This window comes from Parathielavia appendiculata (genome assembly GCF_033297405.1).
Source record: "Parathielavia appendiculata strain CBS 731.68 unplaced genomic scaffold N657scaffold_9, whole genome shotgun sequence".
NCBI classification, from domain to species: Eukaryota; Fungi; Ascomycota; class Sordariomycetes; order Sordariales; family Chaetomiaceae; genus Parathielavia; species Parathielavia appendiculata.
The window spans coordinates 642331-656783 of NW_026944228.1; the positions used below are offsets into that span (position 1 = coordinate 642331).

The window sequence follows — 14453 nt, forward strand, 5'->3', positions numbered from 1 at the left end:
AGCCTCCTGGCCAGACCGTACATCGGCAGTTTCCCCGAGTCCATCAGCCAGTCCAGGATCCTCCCCGTTAGCCGTGCAGCTTTGGGACTGATTCCCTGTAGAACAGAATAAATGTCCCTTCGCGTTCTGACCTCGGCTCTCTCCCATCTTCGAGTCAACGGTGGGGCCAAACACCACATCACAAGGTGTTCGACAGTCTCTCGCCCCTCTCCACACTCGCATATAGGCGTCAGTACCTCTGGGACTCTTGGGACTCTCCTTTCGAATAAGAAAGCCCGAAGGCCTATGGCCCCGGTTCGAATCTGGATCAACAGTGAACTCTTCGCTCTGCTGAGGCCGTCGTGTCTCCTTAGGGTTTTGTCTTGGAACAGAGTCTCGTGCTGGTGGTCAAGGTCATCTGCGGGCCTCGTTGCTGTCCGGCCGTCTCGTTCCTTGAGCCACCTCTCTCTCCAGGCCTCCTCTATGACTCTGTCCGTGTCGGCAGTCCCTCCCGTCCAAACTGCAATTGTGTTAGCGGCTTCTTCTACCGCTGTGGGCTCCTGCGGCCCAAAGTCGGTTTAAAATACATATGGCAAAAGAGACCAGACCATCTAAGATGCAATTCCATACCCATACTTTGCGCTCCTGAGGCACCTTGAGGAGATGGGTGTGTCCAAGCTTTAGATGCTCGCAATGAGTGTGGAAAGGAATGCAGGTATATAAGACTTTGACATACGCCGTATACAATGGCCTCCCAAAGCTGAGCGGAGTACCCAAAACCAAATATCCTCCCATATCCAGCCGGACATCCATCCCGTCAATCAACCCTCTACCTTCACAGTAGCATCTTTAGCACTATCATCCACATCCAATACCTGCGTCTCATCCGAGCCCTCTTCCTTCCCACCCTCCCCATCCTCTCCCACTCCCCCGTCGCCATCCCCTTCCTCCTCCTCCTCATCATTACTCAACTCCCAACAATTAGGCCTTACAACCCTCAACTTAACCAACCCATCCACGTCCTTATCCTCCTCCGCGACCTTGTAATATATCCGCAGCCCGACGACCGCGACCGCATTCCACGGGTCGCGCTCAAACTCGTCTTGCGGCTGCAGCTGCGGCGGCAGCGGGCCGTTGGGGATGCCGCGGCGCTGCACCTCGGCCCTTGCCGCCGCCGCCTCGCGCTCTTCGCCCTCGACGATGTAGTCGAGCTCGCGCTCCGACAGGTCCGAGACGCTGCGGATGCTGCAGAGGTCGGATCCGTCGTCGTCGACATCGGAGTCGGATTCGGATTCGCATTCTGGTCTGCCGCCGCTGCGGAATAGGGGGCCGAGGCGTCGGGAACCGCCAATGGAACTAGAAGGGCCGGGCGGGCCGGGCGGACCGTGGGGTTGAGGAGGATATGCACCGGGCAGGTGACGCGGAGGGTATGCTCCGGGAGCGTCAAGGTATGCGCCGGGCATGGCCTCTACCTCGGGCCCGTTGCCCGCATCTACTGCTTGTGGGGGGTGGCCTGGGCTCTCGCCCAGGAGGCCCTCGAGCTCCTTTTTGACGCTAGTAACTACCTCGAGGGCATTCCTGATTTTCTGTTCGAAGTGGGCGTTGGGGCGGCTGCCTGGTGCAATCTCGGCGGGAGTTTGCTCATCCTTGGTTGCAACATCCGGTGAGGGCTTCTCGGCGACTTCAGGTGATGCTTCTGAGGGGTTCTTTGCAGACTCCAAACCCCCTAGTTCTGCCACGGCCGGTGCTGGTTCTGAAGGAGATGTATGCTTCCCGTTCTCTGCTGCTTCAGGGGCTCCACCTTTTGGTTTGGCTTCAGCAGGTCCCGAGGCGGGTGTCTCCGCGCTTGAAACCGACAATGTCTTCTCTGTGGCGTTTGTTGACGCCGCCTGCTCAACGGTCTCATCCTTGGGTTGTGCCTCGTCTTGCTTGGGCTCAGCTGCCGTTTTCTCTGGCCCAGCTGTTCCAGTTGCATCGGCCTGGGCCTCAGGTTCCGCCTGTTCCTTCTTCTCGTCGTTGCCTTCGGCCCTTGTCTCTTCTTCAGCCGTCGTTTCCTTCATTTCTTCGACCGTGGTCCTGCCGTCCGAACCCTTGGGAGGCTGGCTCCCTTCAGTTGCTGGCTGCTCCTTTTCCGGCCCTGGCCCCTCCGTCTTGTTCGTCTGCTCTGCATGCCCACGTGCTTCCTCCCGCCGCCATTTCGCCTCTTCCTCGGCAGCCTTCCGCTTGGCCTCGCGCTTGGCCTCGCGCTTGGCAGCCCGTCTTTTCTGCAGCTCCTTCTGCCAGGCCTGTTCCTTCCGATTGGCGAACCACTCCTTGCGTTTGACGTAGTTGTTCTTCTCCCTCGAGTTCATGACAGCCTTTCGGATGGCCTTGCGCTGCTTCTCCTTCTTGCGCTTGACGTACGCTTCGCGCGCAGCCTTCTCCTCGGCCGTCTCGACGATCCTGGCTTTGCTGTGGGCCAGATCGTAGGCCAGGCCGATGCGGAGCAGCTTGTCGCGGCGTTTCTTCACGTTCCGGCGCACCACCTCCTCGGGTGGCAGGATTCCCTTGACGCGATCGGCCTCGATTCTGATCAGAACCGTATACTCGCCGGCGTCGAGGTCAAGCTCGACGTTGCACGAGCGGTTCATGCGGTACGTGGTGTAAGTGCGGACAATGTAGTCGTCTTCGCCGGCTTTGTGTACTCGGAAGCCCAGGCCGAAGACGTATTCGCCCTCCAGGCCTCGAAAATAACGGTCGTCGAGCTGGGAGAGGACGATGACCACGGGCCCTGGTTTGGCCAGCGTGAAGCAGAACTTGGTGTCGTGGTACTCCCGGGCCCATGAGACGTTCAGCGTCGTCCACATGGAGTTGATTTTCCATTCTGGCCCAAAAAGTCTGGTGCGATCGAAGGTCTGGTACTTGCGCAGCAGGTCCTTGTACGAGATCCAGAATGCTCCGTCATCGCCAAAGCGATGGTTCAGCTTGATCTGCCACTCCGGAGTCCATTCTTTGGAGCCGTCGCCTAGCGGTAGTCCCGTCAGCATAAATTGATCCTTGGTGCAGGAAGAAAGACATACTCCATGCGCCAGTCCATTCGCCTTTGCCCCATGGGTTCTTCAGCAGAAGGAGCCGCTCGCCGTCCATTTCGACGGCCCGCATAACCGAGTATGCATGCCCTTCGTAGATGCCCTTCCTTTCTCCATAGCCAAGGCCCCTGGTCCAGCCTGTCAGTGCCGAACGAAAATAGGGGCGTCTGAACATGAACTCACCAATGGCCAGTAGAGCAGCCAAACAGAAAGTCCTTGTTGACCTTCATGAGCTCCTGCCAGAAGAGCTCCTATCCCGGCTGTCAGCTGTCCGTTTTGCTACGAACCACAGCCCAGGAACCCACCTTGTCAAGGATATCACTCGTGAACAATTCGGTGGTGACACCGCCGGTCAAATCTTCAATGCCCTCGCCAGTGTACCCGCCCTCGATGGCAGCATAGTCTCCATGGGCTTTGGCATACGCCTTCTCCAGCAGTGGAAGCCACGTCTCGTTCTTGTTCTCACACTGGGCAAAATAGAGTGCCTCTGAGTTCGACTGGTAAGCTCGTCTATATTTCTGAGTGAGGGGTCCGTGTTAGTAATTCTCTAAAAGGACTCATGTTAGAGGAAGATATGCTTTGCTCGGCCGTACCTCCTCTGAGTCTGGGCGGTCGATGTCCTCCCACAGGGCGCGTTCCCTGTTGATGTCGAAGCCCATGCGCCGCTCATCGTAATCGGGCTTAATCAGGTACAGCTACGTTCCCAAGGCAGTTAGCTCTGTTCGACCCAGCGAAGGAACAGACACACCTTGTCATCAATAATCTCACTGATCCACTCGCCGTCCCGATGAAATACAAACCCGTACACACCGACGGCTTCATTCCGGGCAACGCAAACCCGCTCGATCAGTCCCGGCTTGTTGCTGAGCGTGCAAAGCGCTGCCATGAGCCAGCAGTCGCCGTCGCGTCCCTGGCGGACATCGTTTGCGGTCGGTCCGTCCACATAGAACTTGGGATCGTCAAAGATCTCCCCAATCCTCTTGACCGACCGCGGGGAGAAGTCGCTCCCCGGCCATCGCCCGTCCTTGGTTCCTTTGCGAATCTCTTTCTTGGAAGGACCATCCGCGCAGATACCCGCATCGACACCACCGGCATCCCCAGGCCACCCACGTAGTAGCAACCTCGCTCGCGCAGCGCCCCGCCGTCTGCTCCGGGACCGGGACCGCGACCTCGACCTCGAGCGGGACGGGCACCTTGAGTGCCCATCTTCGTCGTCGGACGAGTAGTCGGCCTTGACGTTGCTGAGCGACTCGAGGCAGTCGCGGGTGCCGGAGCGCAGGTCAAAGTCGAGGTCGAAGTGCGGGTCGCGGTACTTTTGGTTGACACGGCGGCACTCGGCGACGATCTGGTCGACCTTTGCGCGGCACAGGGCGGCGGCCTCCTCGTACGACGTCGTGGTCGTCTTGGTGCTGCCGCCGGCGAGGTCCTTGGCCGCCGAGCGCTTGGCCACGCGCGAGGCGAGCTCGTTGCGGGGGAGGATGGTTGTTGCTTGGGGAGGAGATGTTAGCAATTCGGCTCCGGTGTTCTATGTCTGATGGTGTGCTTGACTTACCCTTCCCTCTGAAAACGGAGAATTTGTTCCAGAACTCGTCGAGCTTCTTCTGTGGAGGCAGCTGAACGTGCGCCAAGTTGCCCATGAGAATGGGCCTCTGGGCCATCATGGGCCTACCCTCACCCGGCCCGTCGCCGGGGCCGTCGTCATACTCAGACATGGCGATATCGTGGCGAATCAACAGAGGGTCTCAAATCGTGTGTACAAGTGCCAGAGTTACTATACTGTATGGTTGTTCACCTCCGCCTCACCGCCTCCAAATGAGTAAAATGAGCCAGAACAGAAAAAGGGAAAAAGACTCAGCCTCATGGCCACAACAAGGGGTTCTCATAATGATTTTGTATTCCATCTCCCCGCATGTTGCATCCTGCGGGCTGCAGCTCAGCACAGGGTTCCAGCGAGCAATGCATACAATCATTGGCTACCTCACCTACACAAGGCCACCGGGCGCCCCTCCCGAACCCGGCCCTGGCAAGCAGGCAGCGACGTTTCTATCCGTACATGCACGCAGTCAGCGGACAACAACAACAGTCAGCTTTCCAATTCCCCATCCTCGCGAAATCCGGTGAAGATACGCCTTTCCCGATAGGCCACGTCGCAGCCCTCAATGGTTCTCTGCCAGGGCTAGCGGAAAGAAGGTAGAAAAGGCGTACGGTCAGGCAAGCCCCATCCATTCCCACGCAGGCAACTGAGGGGGTCTCCCAAGCTTGATATGCCCTTTCGTTAGCGGATGCATTGTGAAGCGGTGCGGTTCAACTCTGTGACTGGCAGGTAACGTAGGGCTGAAGAGCACCCGAAGGGCACAGGTTTGGTACACAATTGATGAGATTGCCTCATTAGGAATCCACGAATGCTTGGGAAAGGCTGGGCGTAACTACAGTTCATACCTGGCTTGAATTATTGTTAGCATTCTTCTTCACCCCACCAGACTTCCCTTTTTTTGGCAGTTATGATCTGGGGTTTCTAACCAGCCAACGCACTCGGATTTTGGGGCCCGGCTATCGCGCTGATAGCCTATTGGCTTTCACGGTTTCTACTTTGACCTACCGGAAGTCACAAGCTAACGACAATTCCAAGGGGGGACTGTAAGACGATCATCGCTGACGCTGTCAAGTTCCGTAATCCGTTCGACGAGTGCTGGTATGGAGTAGAGTATCCTGATCTGTCGTGAAAACGTTGGGGACGGGATCAGTAATACTTGGCTGATGAGAATGTCAAACTGTCGATCGTCAAGAAGAGACCACAGCATCATTCTTCGCCTTTGACATCCGATTGCTGAAGTAAGATCCCATTTACAAATCGACCCTGTCCTTTTCAAGGTCCTGATGTCAGAAACCATAGCAAAACCCATTGATATACCCAAACACCCACAGCGCCCGAAGGCACCGAGCACAGCCAACACATCGTATATACACGAAACCTCCTTGCGCAGAAGTACCGCCCGCCTACAGCTACACGTTGATACATAAATACAGTGAATCAATAAACTCCCCCTTTGCTCAGAATGTGACACCTTCCTCCCACGCAAGGTACGTACAATAATACCTAAGGTAGCCCCCCCCCCCCAAAAAAAAACAATCAACGCGTGTCCCTCGCACTCAGACTGGCAAACGCGTCCGGGCTGTGCCGCCCATTCGACCACTCCAGCCCGACCGCCATCATACTCTCCCGGCTGACATTGTGTTTCGGCGTTGACTCCGCTAGCCGTCCCGGCTGCCCCCCTCCTCCTGCAGCAGCAGCAGCAGCAGCCGCCGCCGCCGAACTGACAAACGGGTTCTTGCTCATCGGCGCGGGACTTATCGGCGTCGACTGTTGCTGAACCCGCTCAACCTGCTGGACCTGCTGCTGCTGGTGTTGTTGTTGCTGCTGGAAAAGGTGTTGAGGTGGGAACAGCGAATTGGGCGTCTGGGCTAGGGTGGTCTGCCCACTGTCCTGGGTCTGAAACGGGGTTTGGGCGGGGGATGGTTGGTGTTTGTTGTACAAGGCCATTATTGAGGCTTTATCTGGCCGCGGCTGCTGCTGCTGCTGCTGCATGTAGCCGGTCATTTGTGGAGCGAGGCCCATCTGCTGCGGCATCTGCATCTGCATCTGCATCGGGCTGGCAAACTGCTCTGCCGGGTGCGTCATTTGGTTGGAAAACGGGTTCGTCGCCTGGGGTTGCACCGGTTGCACGGGCTGCGCGTAAAAGTTTTGCTGTGTTTGCTCGGGAATTTGTGAGAGGGTCGGTGACTGGATCCTGGTCGGGGACCGTGTGAAGGGGTTGCTGCTGATGCTGCCGCCGAACTGCGCTGTGTTGATGGACAGCGGCTGTTGTTGCAACTGGGCCGGAAAGAAGGGATTATAGCTAGACATGCTCGATTGCGGCTGCGGGTATGTGTGACTGCCATTGATACTCATAGCAGGGTAGCCCTGCACTCCAGGAGGCAGCGAGGCAGTCAGCGGAGGTGTCATGGGTTGTTGGTACACCGTCTGGATAGTCTGTTGTTGGGTTAAGCCACCCGTATGATGCGGAAACAACGGCTGAGATGGTGGCGCCAGGGATATATTTTGGAAGGCCAAGTCCAACGCAGAAGGTGCCTGCTGGGGCGCGCCAAACGGATTCGTCGAGAGGTAAGGGTTCTTGGTCTGTAACGTGCCGGTTGACTGCGAGGACAGCGGTTGTGGCGGGGGCGGCGTGTCAAGCATGTCGAAGGGATTAGTGCTTGCCGGACTTATCGGCCGAGCACGAGAGGCGTCCGTGTTGGCTCCCGGGGTTAGGCTTCGAGTAATCGGCATCGTCGAAGCCCTCGCAGGCGCAAGTGTTGCCGCCTTCCCGGGCCCCTCCCCTAACCGCACCAATGCCTCTACTGCTCTCTCCAGATTGCCGTTCACACTTTTCAGCACCACGGAATTCCTGTGGTCATTCATAAAGCCCATGTCTCGGAGTTTGGCGAGTTTCCGCTCCGTGTCTTCTCCATCTGCCCGATCGCGCTCGAGGCTCACGCCAAACACTCCTGAGGATTTGTTTCGAAGCGATGGCTGAGGTGGTGAGCTTTGAGGGCTGGTCGGCTCAAGACCGCTCGCTTTCTTGGCCTTGGATCCAAGCGGAAATATTGAAGAGGCGGATCGGAGGCCGAACCGACTCGGCGTCTTGGGAGGAAGGGGAGGTGGAGTCTCGTCCGAGTCGCTGCTTCCGGGTTTCCTCTTGCTGGCCGAGAGGGTGCGGTTGACATACTTTTGGCGGATGAATCGTTCCATTGCGCTATCGGCCTCGTCGACATCGATCGGGACGGGTGGCTTTTTGCCTTCCGGGTTGTACAATTTGTTCGAGACAACGTTGCCGACCTTCCTCATGTTCTTTGACGGGGCATCAGCGTGACGCTTCCTACACGAAGGGTTCGCTGGGACATACGTCGACCTGCTCGTTTGTCCAGCTATCCATACTCAGTGACTTCACCTTGGACACGTGGGTGCCCAATTTGCGGTGGATGGTGGCGCATCGCATGCACAGGAAGATACCCAACTGCAAGTCTCCAAATCAGCGTCAGCACTGTACGTCGTCGGCGAATGTCGATACACCGGCTCTTCATATTCGCTGTTTTCGGTGGGACTACTCAAAGGGAAAGGCGTACGCTCCATGATGCCCAACCTGGTGACGACGAGGCTCAGTCAGTCCCTCGATGGTTCCAGATAGAGGTTGCGGGAGGGTCAATTACCAGGATTCCGTGCTTGACAGTCGGCGCAAAAGTTGTTTCCAGGGACGCTGTGGAGCAGGTCTTGCAGGGCCTTTTCGTTGCGCGCCTGCTGACGCTTGCTTAATGCCGAGGACATAGTGGTGCCGCGGTGTTTTAGGCTGTCCTCCGATAAAAAGTTACAAGAGAAGCACAAGTCTGAATGTTCGCCTTTGTGTGATGATCCGAGGTTTGGGGCGGGCCACAGTCTGTGTCGATCCACGCGACTGTCCCACATGGGAACCGGGGTTTAGGGGGCGGGGGGCAGGGATTCCAAAATTTCCAAATTCATCAGCATGCTATTACAATACGTCCGTAGTATCTTATCGTTCACTTCCGAAAGTAATCGGCGCTTGCCTCAAGTGGTGGTTGTAAACGGAGCTACCTTACTCCGTCTTCGTATTTCCCAACAATCCTCCTGTCACCATCTTTTTCTCCTGTAGAATTTCGAGCGATCAATGGAGCGGCACAACCCGTCTCTAGAGGGAAGCAGCTTTAAAGTTGCTGACGATTGTTCGTCTACCATATTCCTCAATTGAAAAGAGGTTTGAATTCCTGCATGCTGACTCAACCCTAGCTACATTCGACCCCGACCACCTCCCTTTTCCCTGTGTGGGTTTGAAGTCTCGAACCACACATCTGCCGCTTTCACTTCACCTGTTGAGGTCTATCAGACCCAGAAACTCCTTTCTCGTCTTCTCCTCCGCCCCAAAACAGCCCAGCACGCAGCTCGTGATGGTAGCTACCGTCGCTTTCTCCACCACCCGCATTGCCATAACACAAATGGCTGGATTTCATAATCACGGCCACGTCCTGTGGCTTGAGAACCTCCATGATGGCGTTTGCGCCCTCCTTGGTCAAATTCTCCTGGAACTGCAGGCGCCGGCTGAACACCTCGGCAATCTGGGGCAGCTTCGAGAGGCCGAATGACCCAGTTGTCAGGGATGTGGCCGATGTGCATCTTTCCCGTGAACAGCAACAGGTGGTGCTCACAAATGCTGAAGACATCAATATCCTTGATTTTACCATCTCGTTGTGCTTCACGTTGAAGATGGCCTCCTTGGCGATATCCCGGACGTTTTGCTCGTAGCCTTTGGTTAAGCACAGCATCGCCTTGACGTAGCATTCGGGTGTGTCGACAAGTCCCGGTCGATCAGGGTCTTCGCCGATGCATTCGAGGATGGTCTTCACCACCTCACGCATCTTGTCGGGGGGTTGGGGTCTTTGTTCAGCTGGTTTGTAAAGTCTCGCCGCAGTTGGATTGCCTACTCTTGGACGAGCGACCACATGCATATACGTCGCTGTCGAACGGGGAAGTTGGATCATCGAAAACGTACCTGGTCGCCTCAGACCATCAACGTCCAGTCCTGGACTTGCCGAGTTTCCCCCCTTTTCCGTCCATTTTCAGCGAATACCTTGAGTTCCAGGATCCTGAATTGTCTTCCGGGCCGTTGGCAGCCTTGCTCCTGCGATGTCACCGCTTGCTCCAATCATTCTCACCACCGTCGTCCTCCCTTTGGGGGCGAATGTCTTCTCATCTCGCCTCCTTCCTCGCGTGTCACTGAGGATGTTGCGGAGAGACCCTCAAGTTTGCAAGCTTGCAACTCTGAGTCAGGGACCGAACACTCACGACAGGTTCCAAAACAAGCTGGAGTCATATGACAAACCGACTTGAAGGTTTGAAATGCGTGGCATGCGAACAAAGCCTCACAAACCCGCAACCTCACAGCTGTCCTTCGTGTCAGGAGCGGGTGTTGGCATCGCACACACGGGTCACTACGCTGCCAGCGCTTCAACGGTCCAACATAACCTCGCAAGCACCCGGTTTCGTCGTTTGTGCTGCCTTCCCCTGGCCGCTCAAGAACAGTAAGGCCAGCATCTCCCCAGCCGTCTCCCTTTTCTTCTACGACTCATACCAGTCACTCGCAAGTTGCAGCTCCAATGGCCTTTCTTGGCACCCTGAAGCAGGCCCTCGAGCAAAAGGCCACCACGGCGACGGCGTCATCGTCTCCAGGACGTCCGTTGTCTGACGCGGAGTACAGCAGCGGATTAGAGGTCCTGGCGGGGGGCCCAGGGATGGACACGTTATCACGACTCCGTCATCCCCCAACTCTCTGAGCTACTCACTTCCCTCTTCGACTCGAGGCTTCGTGTCTCGGCATTGGAAATTGCACCGGGCCCGAAGACTGTACTCGGATACCTGCCAGACCGCCTGAGACGCAAAGTCACGAGATACAGCGCCCTCGTACCCAACGGCTTGTTCGCCGCGAGCCTGCGAGGATGGCTCTCCACCTCCCAGGCCGAGCCTCCGCTCCCTTGTCTGGAGAGCACACCCGCTATATCTGGAACTGCGTTTGGGGAGGCACCTGCCTTTGATATTGGCACAGACAGCGGCATTGCTGGCGTCGACGGCGACAGCAAATTCGACCTCATTCTCCTTTGCAACCACGGCTTGTACGGCCCGAATCCCGAGCCCGACCGCAACGTTATCCAACGTGCGCTGGAGATGCTCGTGGAGCGTGATGGATTGCTGGTGCTGCTGCACCGTGAGGGCCTGTACCTGGACGGCTTGGTGGCACGCCGGACGGTGCTCTTGCCCGGCGGCGGCGTTATCCGTGTGCCAAGTGACGACGACGAGAGATTGGATTGCTTCGCAGCTTTCATGGCTGGCTTCGCTGCGCCGGACGAGGCTACGGCAGCGGGGTGGCGCGATGTCTGCCGCGTTTTGGGCCGCCGCGGTTGCAGTGAGGCCGGTGCATCAGCTCACCAAGAAGAAGGAGAAGGAGCAGGAGGAGAAGGTCAGGACCAGCTCGTGTTCAGGGCGCCCGGCATGGTCATGGCATCCTTCACCCGACACGCTGCAACAGCGCTGGGCGAGCTAACGGTAAAGGTGCCTTCGCGCTTGACGGAGAAGCCGGTCAAGAACTCCGAAGCGCGATTGCGCTGTCCCGCTGCAATCGTGAGGCCGACAGGTGGCTGGCAGGTGCAGGAGTGTGTCCGGTGGGCGCTGAGGCACGGTGTTGGCTTGACTGTCATTGGCGGGGGTCACAGCGGCCACTGCCTCTGGCCTCATGTCGTGGCGATCGACATGGGTGAGTTCCTTCATGTGGGGATGATGATCCCAGATGAGGAGGAGTACAGTTCTCGTCTCGTCCATGCCCCCGCCGCCTCCACCACGGGTGACATTGTCCGGGCTGCCATGGGCGACAGGCTGGCTGTGCCTTTGGGCGCTCGGCCCAGCGTGGGTGCCGGGTCTTGGTTGCAGGGCGGTATTGGGCACCTGGCCAGGCTGCACGGACTTGCATGCGATGCCATTGTTAATGCCAAGGTCGTTGGCCTAGCTTCTGGCGAGATTCGAAGCGTGGGCTGCCTGCCGGACGAGTTTCAATCGGTTTATACTGGTGCCGCGAGTCCGAGTGACCTCGACCTATTATGGGCCATCAAGGGCGCCGGCACCAACTTTGGCATCGTGATCGATGTGGTTTTCAAAACGTATGCGGCTCCGAAATATTTGATCCGAAAATGGCTTGTCCCGCTGGGTGACGTTCTTGAGGCGCGGCACAAGCTCCGCCAAGTTGGCAAGTTTGTCGTGCGAGAACTACCCCGGAACTGTTCAGCAGATGTTTATCTGCACTAGCAGGGCGACCAGCTACGACTAGGCGTGACCATGCTGAAAATGTTGACGGCTGGTGCCGGTGTTGAAACGCCGACAACCGCATCCGTCTCTATGTCAGCTGTCTTGGGACCGCAAACAAGCTGCGTGACCGTGGATGGTGTCGGCGTGTTCGACACCAAGATGTACGTGTCCGAGATGAATCATGGCTGCGAAAAACCGTCGTCTTTCAAGCGAAGTTTGTTCCTGAACGACATCGGAGAAGCCAACAGCATCGCCGACATCTTGGTGGCGGCCATCGAGGCCCGTCCTACACCACTCAGCTACCTCTATTTGGCTCAGGGCGGCGGAGCAGTCGGCGACGTGGGAGCAGACGCCACCGCCTTTGGCTGTCGAGACTGGGACTTTGCCTGCACAATAGCAGGCGTCTGGCCCCGGAGTCAGGAACGGTTCGAGATCGCCCAAGCTGCCGTGGATTGGGTCTACAAGGTTGGGGGGAAGTTGCTGCCCGTGAGCCGCGGCGCTTACAGCGCTGACCTCGGACCCGATCCTCGGGATACCGCGCTGGCTGCCAGCGCGTTTGGACCGAATCTCCCGCGTCTGGCCCGTCTTAAGCGCAAGTCGGACCCACGAAATGTGCTGGCTTCTGCTTGCCCGCTTCCGAGAATACCCATGGAACCGAAGCTCATCGTGCTGGTTACGGGCGCAAGCGGTGTCGGGAAGGACTACTGCGCCGACATCTGGGTCTCTGTCTAGCCGAAAAAGGCCTTAAGGTGCGCTCAGTGGTCATCAGCGAAGCGACTAAGCGCGAATACGCCGCCGCCACAGGTGCCGACGTGGACCGTCTGCTACGAGACCGTGCTTACAAAGATCAACAACGGCCTTCTCTGACCGCCTTCTGGGAGAGTCAGGTACAGCAGCGTCCCCGGCTGCCAGAGGAGCATTTTATGAATGCGGTGTACGCCGCCGCGGATGTTGATGTTCTGTTCATCACCGGAATGAGGGACGAGGCGCCGGTCGCGGCCTTTTCGTATCTGGTGCCGGATAGCAGACTGCTCGATGTTCGCGTTCAGATTAGCGAAAGGACGGGGCGCGGTTCTCAGATGGACGGTAAAGATGGGCCCGTTGGTGACAGCAAGGAAAGCAATGCCATGCCGACTTCAAGGCCTAGCTCGGATTACCATACCAGTTACATCTTCAATAATGACGCGACGGGAACAGGGCGGCCGTTACGTTTGCCGAGCAGCACCTCGTTCCCTTTCTCCACAACGACCTGCGGCGGCTGGCAGCCATGGTGCGCCCAATCCCCGACTTCCCAAGCCCCGGCATTGAGTTCTGCCATGTGCTCGACATAGCCCAGCGGCCGGCCGGGCTCACCCTGTGCACGTCTCTCCTGGAGCAGCATTTCTCCAGTGACTGGAACAAGATCGATAGGGTGGTGTGCTGCGAAGCCGGTGGTTTCGTATTCGCAACGGCGCTGGCCGTGCGGGTCAATGTTCCCCTGGTGCTGATCCGCGAAGCCGGCAAGCTGCCCCCGCCGACCGTTTCCGTCGACAGATCCCCCTCGCATATTTCAGCTTCGGCGTCCAGTCGCCCCAAGAAGCGTATCGAGATGGACCGGGATGCGATTCCCAGTGGCGCGTCGGTGCTGGTAGTGGATGATGTCCTCGCGACGGGCCAGACGCTGTGCGCGGTCTTGCGGCTGTTGGGTGAAGCCGGCGTCGCCGCCGAGAATGTCAGCGCCATGGTGGTTGCTGAGTTCCTGTCCACCGTGGCCAGGATTTGCTGCGCCGGCGTGACTTTGGCAAAGTCAGTATTCAAAGTCTTTTGGTCTTTGGGGGCGCATAGGCAAGGGCTAGGGGTATGTTGTTTATGGCACAGACTGCGTCAAGCCCGTGGCTCCTGGTAAGAAGTGCGGCAATTTGGATATGCTCATTGGCCGGGGACAAGAAATAGACTTCGATAACCGACATGGTGATGTCGGGTTCAGCTCCAGTGGGCTAGAGTTCCTGGTCTATTCTCAGGGGTCGTGACCTGTTAGACAGTCCATCCGTCTCTACCATGTGATAATACACCCTGCCTGATCTCAAGCCGCGCGTCTCGCCCCGTTTGGCACTGGAAACTCTCGTCTCCGCCGTCGCTCCGCCACACCTTCCGTCCTTCCGTCCTTTCATCCAACTCACCCTCCAGCTCAGAGCTAGAAATAGGAGATCCAATTCTCAAACTAGCACCCGCTTCCCAGTTGCCGCAGCGGTTTACTGAGGTGTAAGCGGGTGAGCTCACCGCCGCGTAGTGGCGTGAGGTCAGATCCATCTCGGAGCAAAACCCGTGAGGTTTCCGTAGCTGCCCACCCCTCAGTTGCGTGGTAACTAGAGTTGGACGGTGAGCTTTTTGTGGACGTTTCCTTTTATCTTCTTCCCTCCTTTTCATTCTGAATACTCTGATTTCTTTATACTTTCTGGCAGTCGTCCCGTGAGGACACTTGACACTAAAGAAGGCGGTCACTTCTCCGACCAGACTTCCGCGCCACC

General features: G+C 57.5%; 4 protein-coding genes across 4 annotated transcripts; 1 reads left to right on the top strand and 3 right to left on the bottom strand.

Annotated features, from left to right (window-relative positions):
- Positions 1 to 580: 580 nt before the first annotated feature.
- Positions 581 to 4930, bottom strand: N657DRAFT_621703 (cysteine proteinase). The gene is made up of 7 exons (XM_062790629.1): positions 4600 to 4930; positions 3796 to 4535; positions 3641 to 3742; positions 3353 to 3565; positions 3231 to 3298; positions 3039 to 3175; positions 581 to 2983 (listed from the first exon to the last, which is right to left on the bottom strand). Exons 1-7 carry the CDS (start codon positions 4757 to 4759, stop codon positions 801 to 803), a joined length of 3603 nt encoding a protein of 1200 aa, XP_062646115.1. The 5' UTR covers positions 4760 to 4930; the 3' UTR covers positions 581 to 800.
- A 1223-nt stretch (positions 4931 to 6153) lies between these two features.
- Positions 6154 to 8314, bottom strand: N657DRAFT_647033 (uncharacterized protein). Its single transcript, XM_062793240.1, has 4 exons — positions 8295 to 8314; positions 8211 to 8227; positions 7991 to 8101; positions 6154 to 7935 (listed from the first exon to the last, which is right to left on the bottom strand). The coding sequence occupies exons 3-4, from the start codon at positions 8081 to 8083 to the stop codon at positions 6178 to 6180; spliced, it is 1851 nt and encodes a 616-aa protein (XP_062646116.1). The 5' UTR covers positions 8084 to 8101; positions 8211 to 8227; positions 8295 to 8314; the 3' UTR covers positions 6154 to 6177.
- A 568-nt stretch (positions 8315 to 8882) lies between these two features.
- On the bottom strand, positions 8883 to 9806 carry N657DRAFT_500401 (tetrahydrobiopterin biosynthesis enzymes-like protein). The gene is made up of 2 exons (XM_062787669.1): positions 9647 to 9806; positions 8883 to 9512 (listed from the first exon to the last, which is right to left on the bottom strand). The coding sequence occupies exon 2, from the start codon at positions 9510 to 9512 to the stop codon at positions 8958 to 8960; it is 555 nt and encodes a 184-aa protein (XP_062646117.1). The 5' UTR covers positions 9647 to 9806; the 3' UTR covers positions 8883 to 8957.
- A 444-nt stretch (positions 9807 to 10250) lies between these two features.
- On the top strand, positions 10251 to 13983 carry N657DRAFT_672912 (uncharacterized protein; the record flags this gene model as incomplete). The annotated part of the gene is made up of 8 exons (XM_062795664.1): positions 10251 to 10326; positions 10517 to 11401; positions 11435 to 11898; positions 11950 to 12666; positions 12696 to 13155; positions 13212 to 13731; positions 13804 to 13827; positions 13913 to 13983. The coding sequence occupies 8 exons, from the start codon at positions 10251 to 10253 to the stop codon at positions 13953 to 13955; spliced, it is 3189 nt and encodes a 1062-aa protein (XP_062646118.1). The 3' UTR covers positions 13956 to 13983.
- Positions 13984 to 14453: the final 470 nt, after the last annotated feature.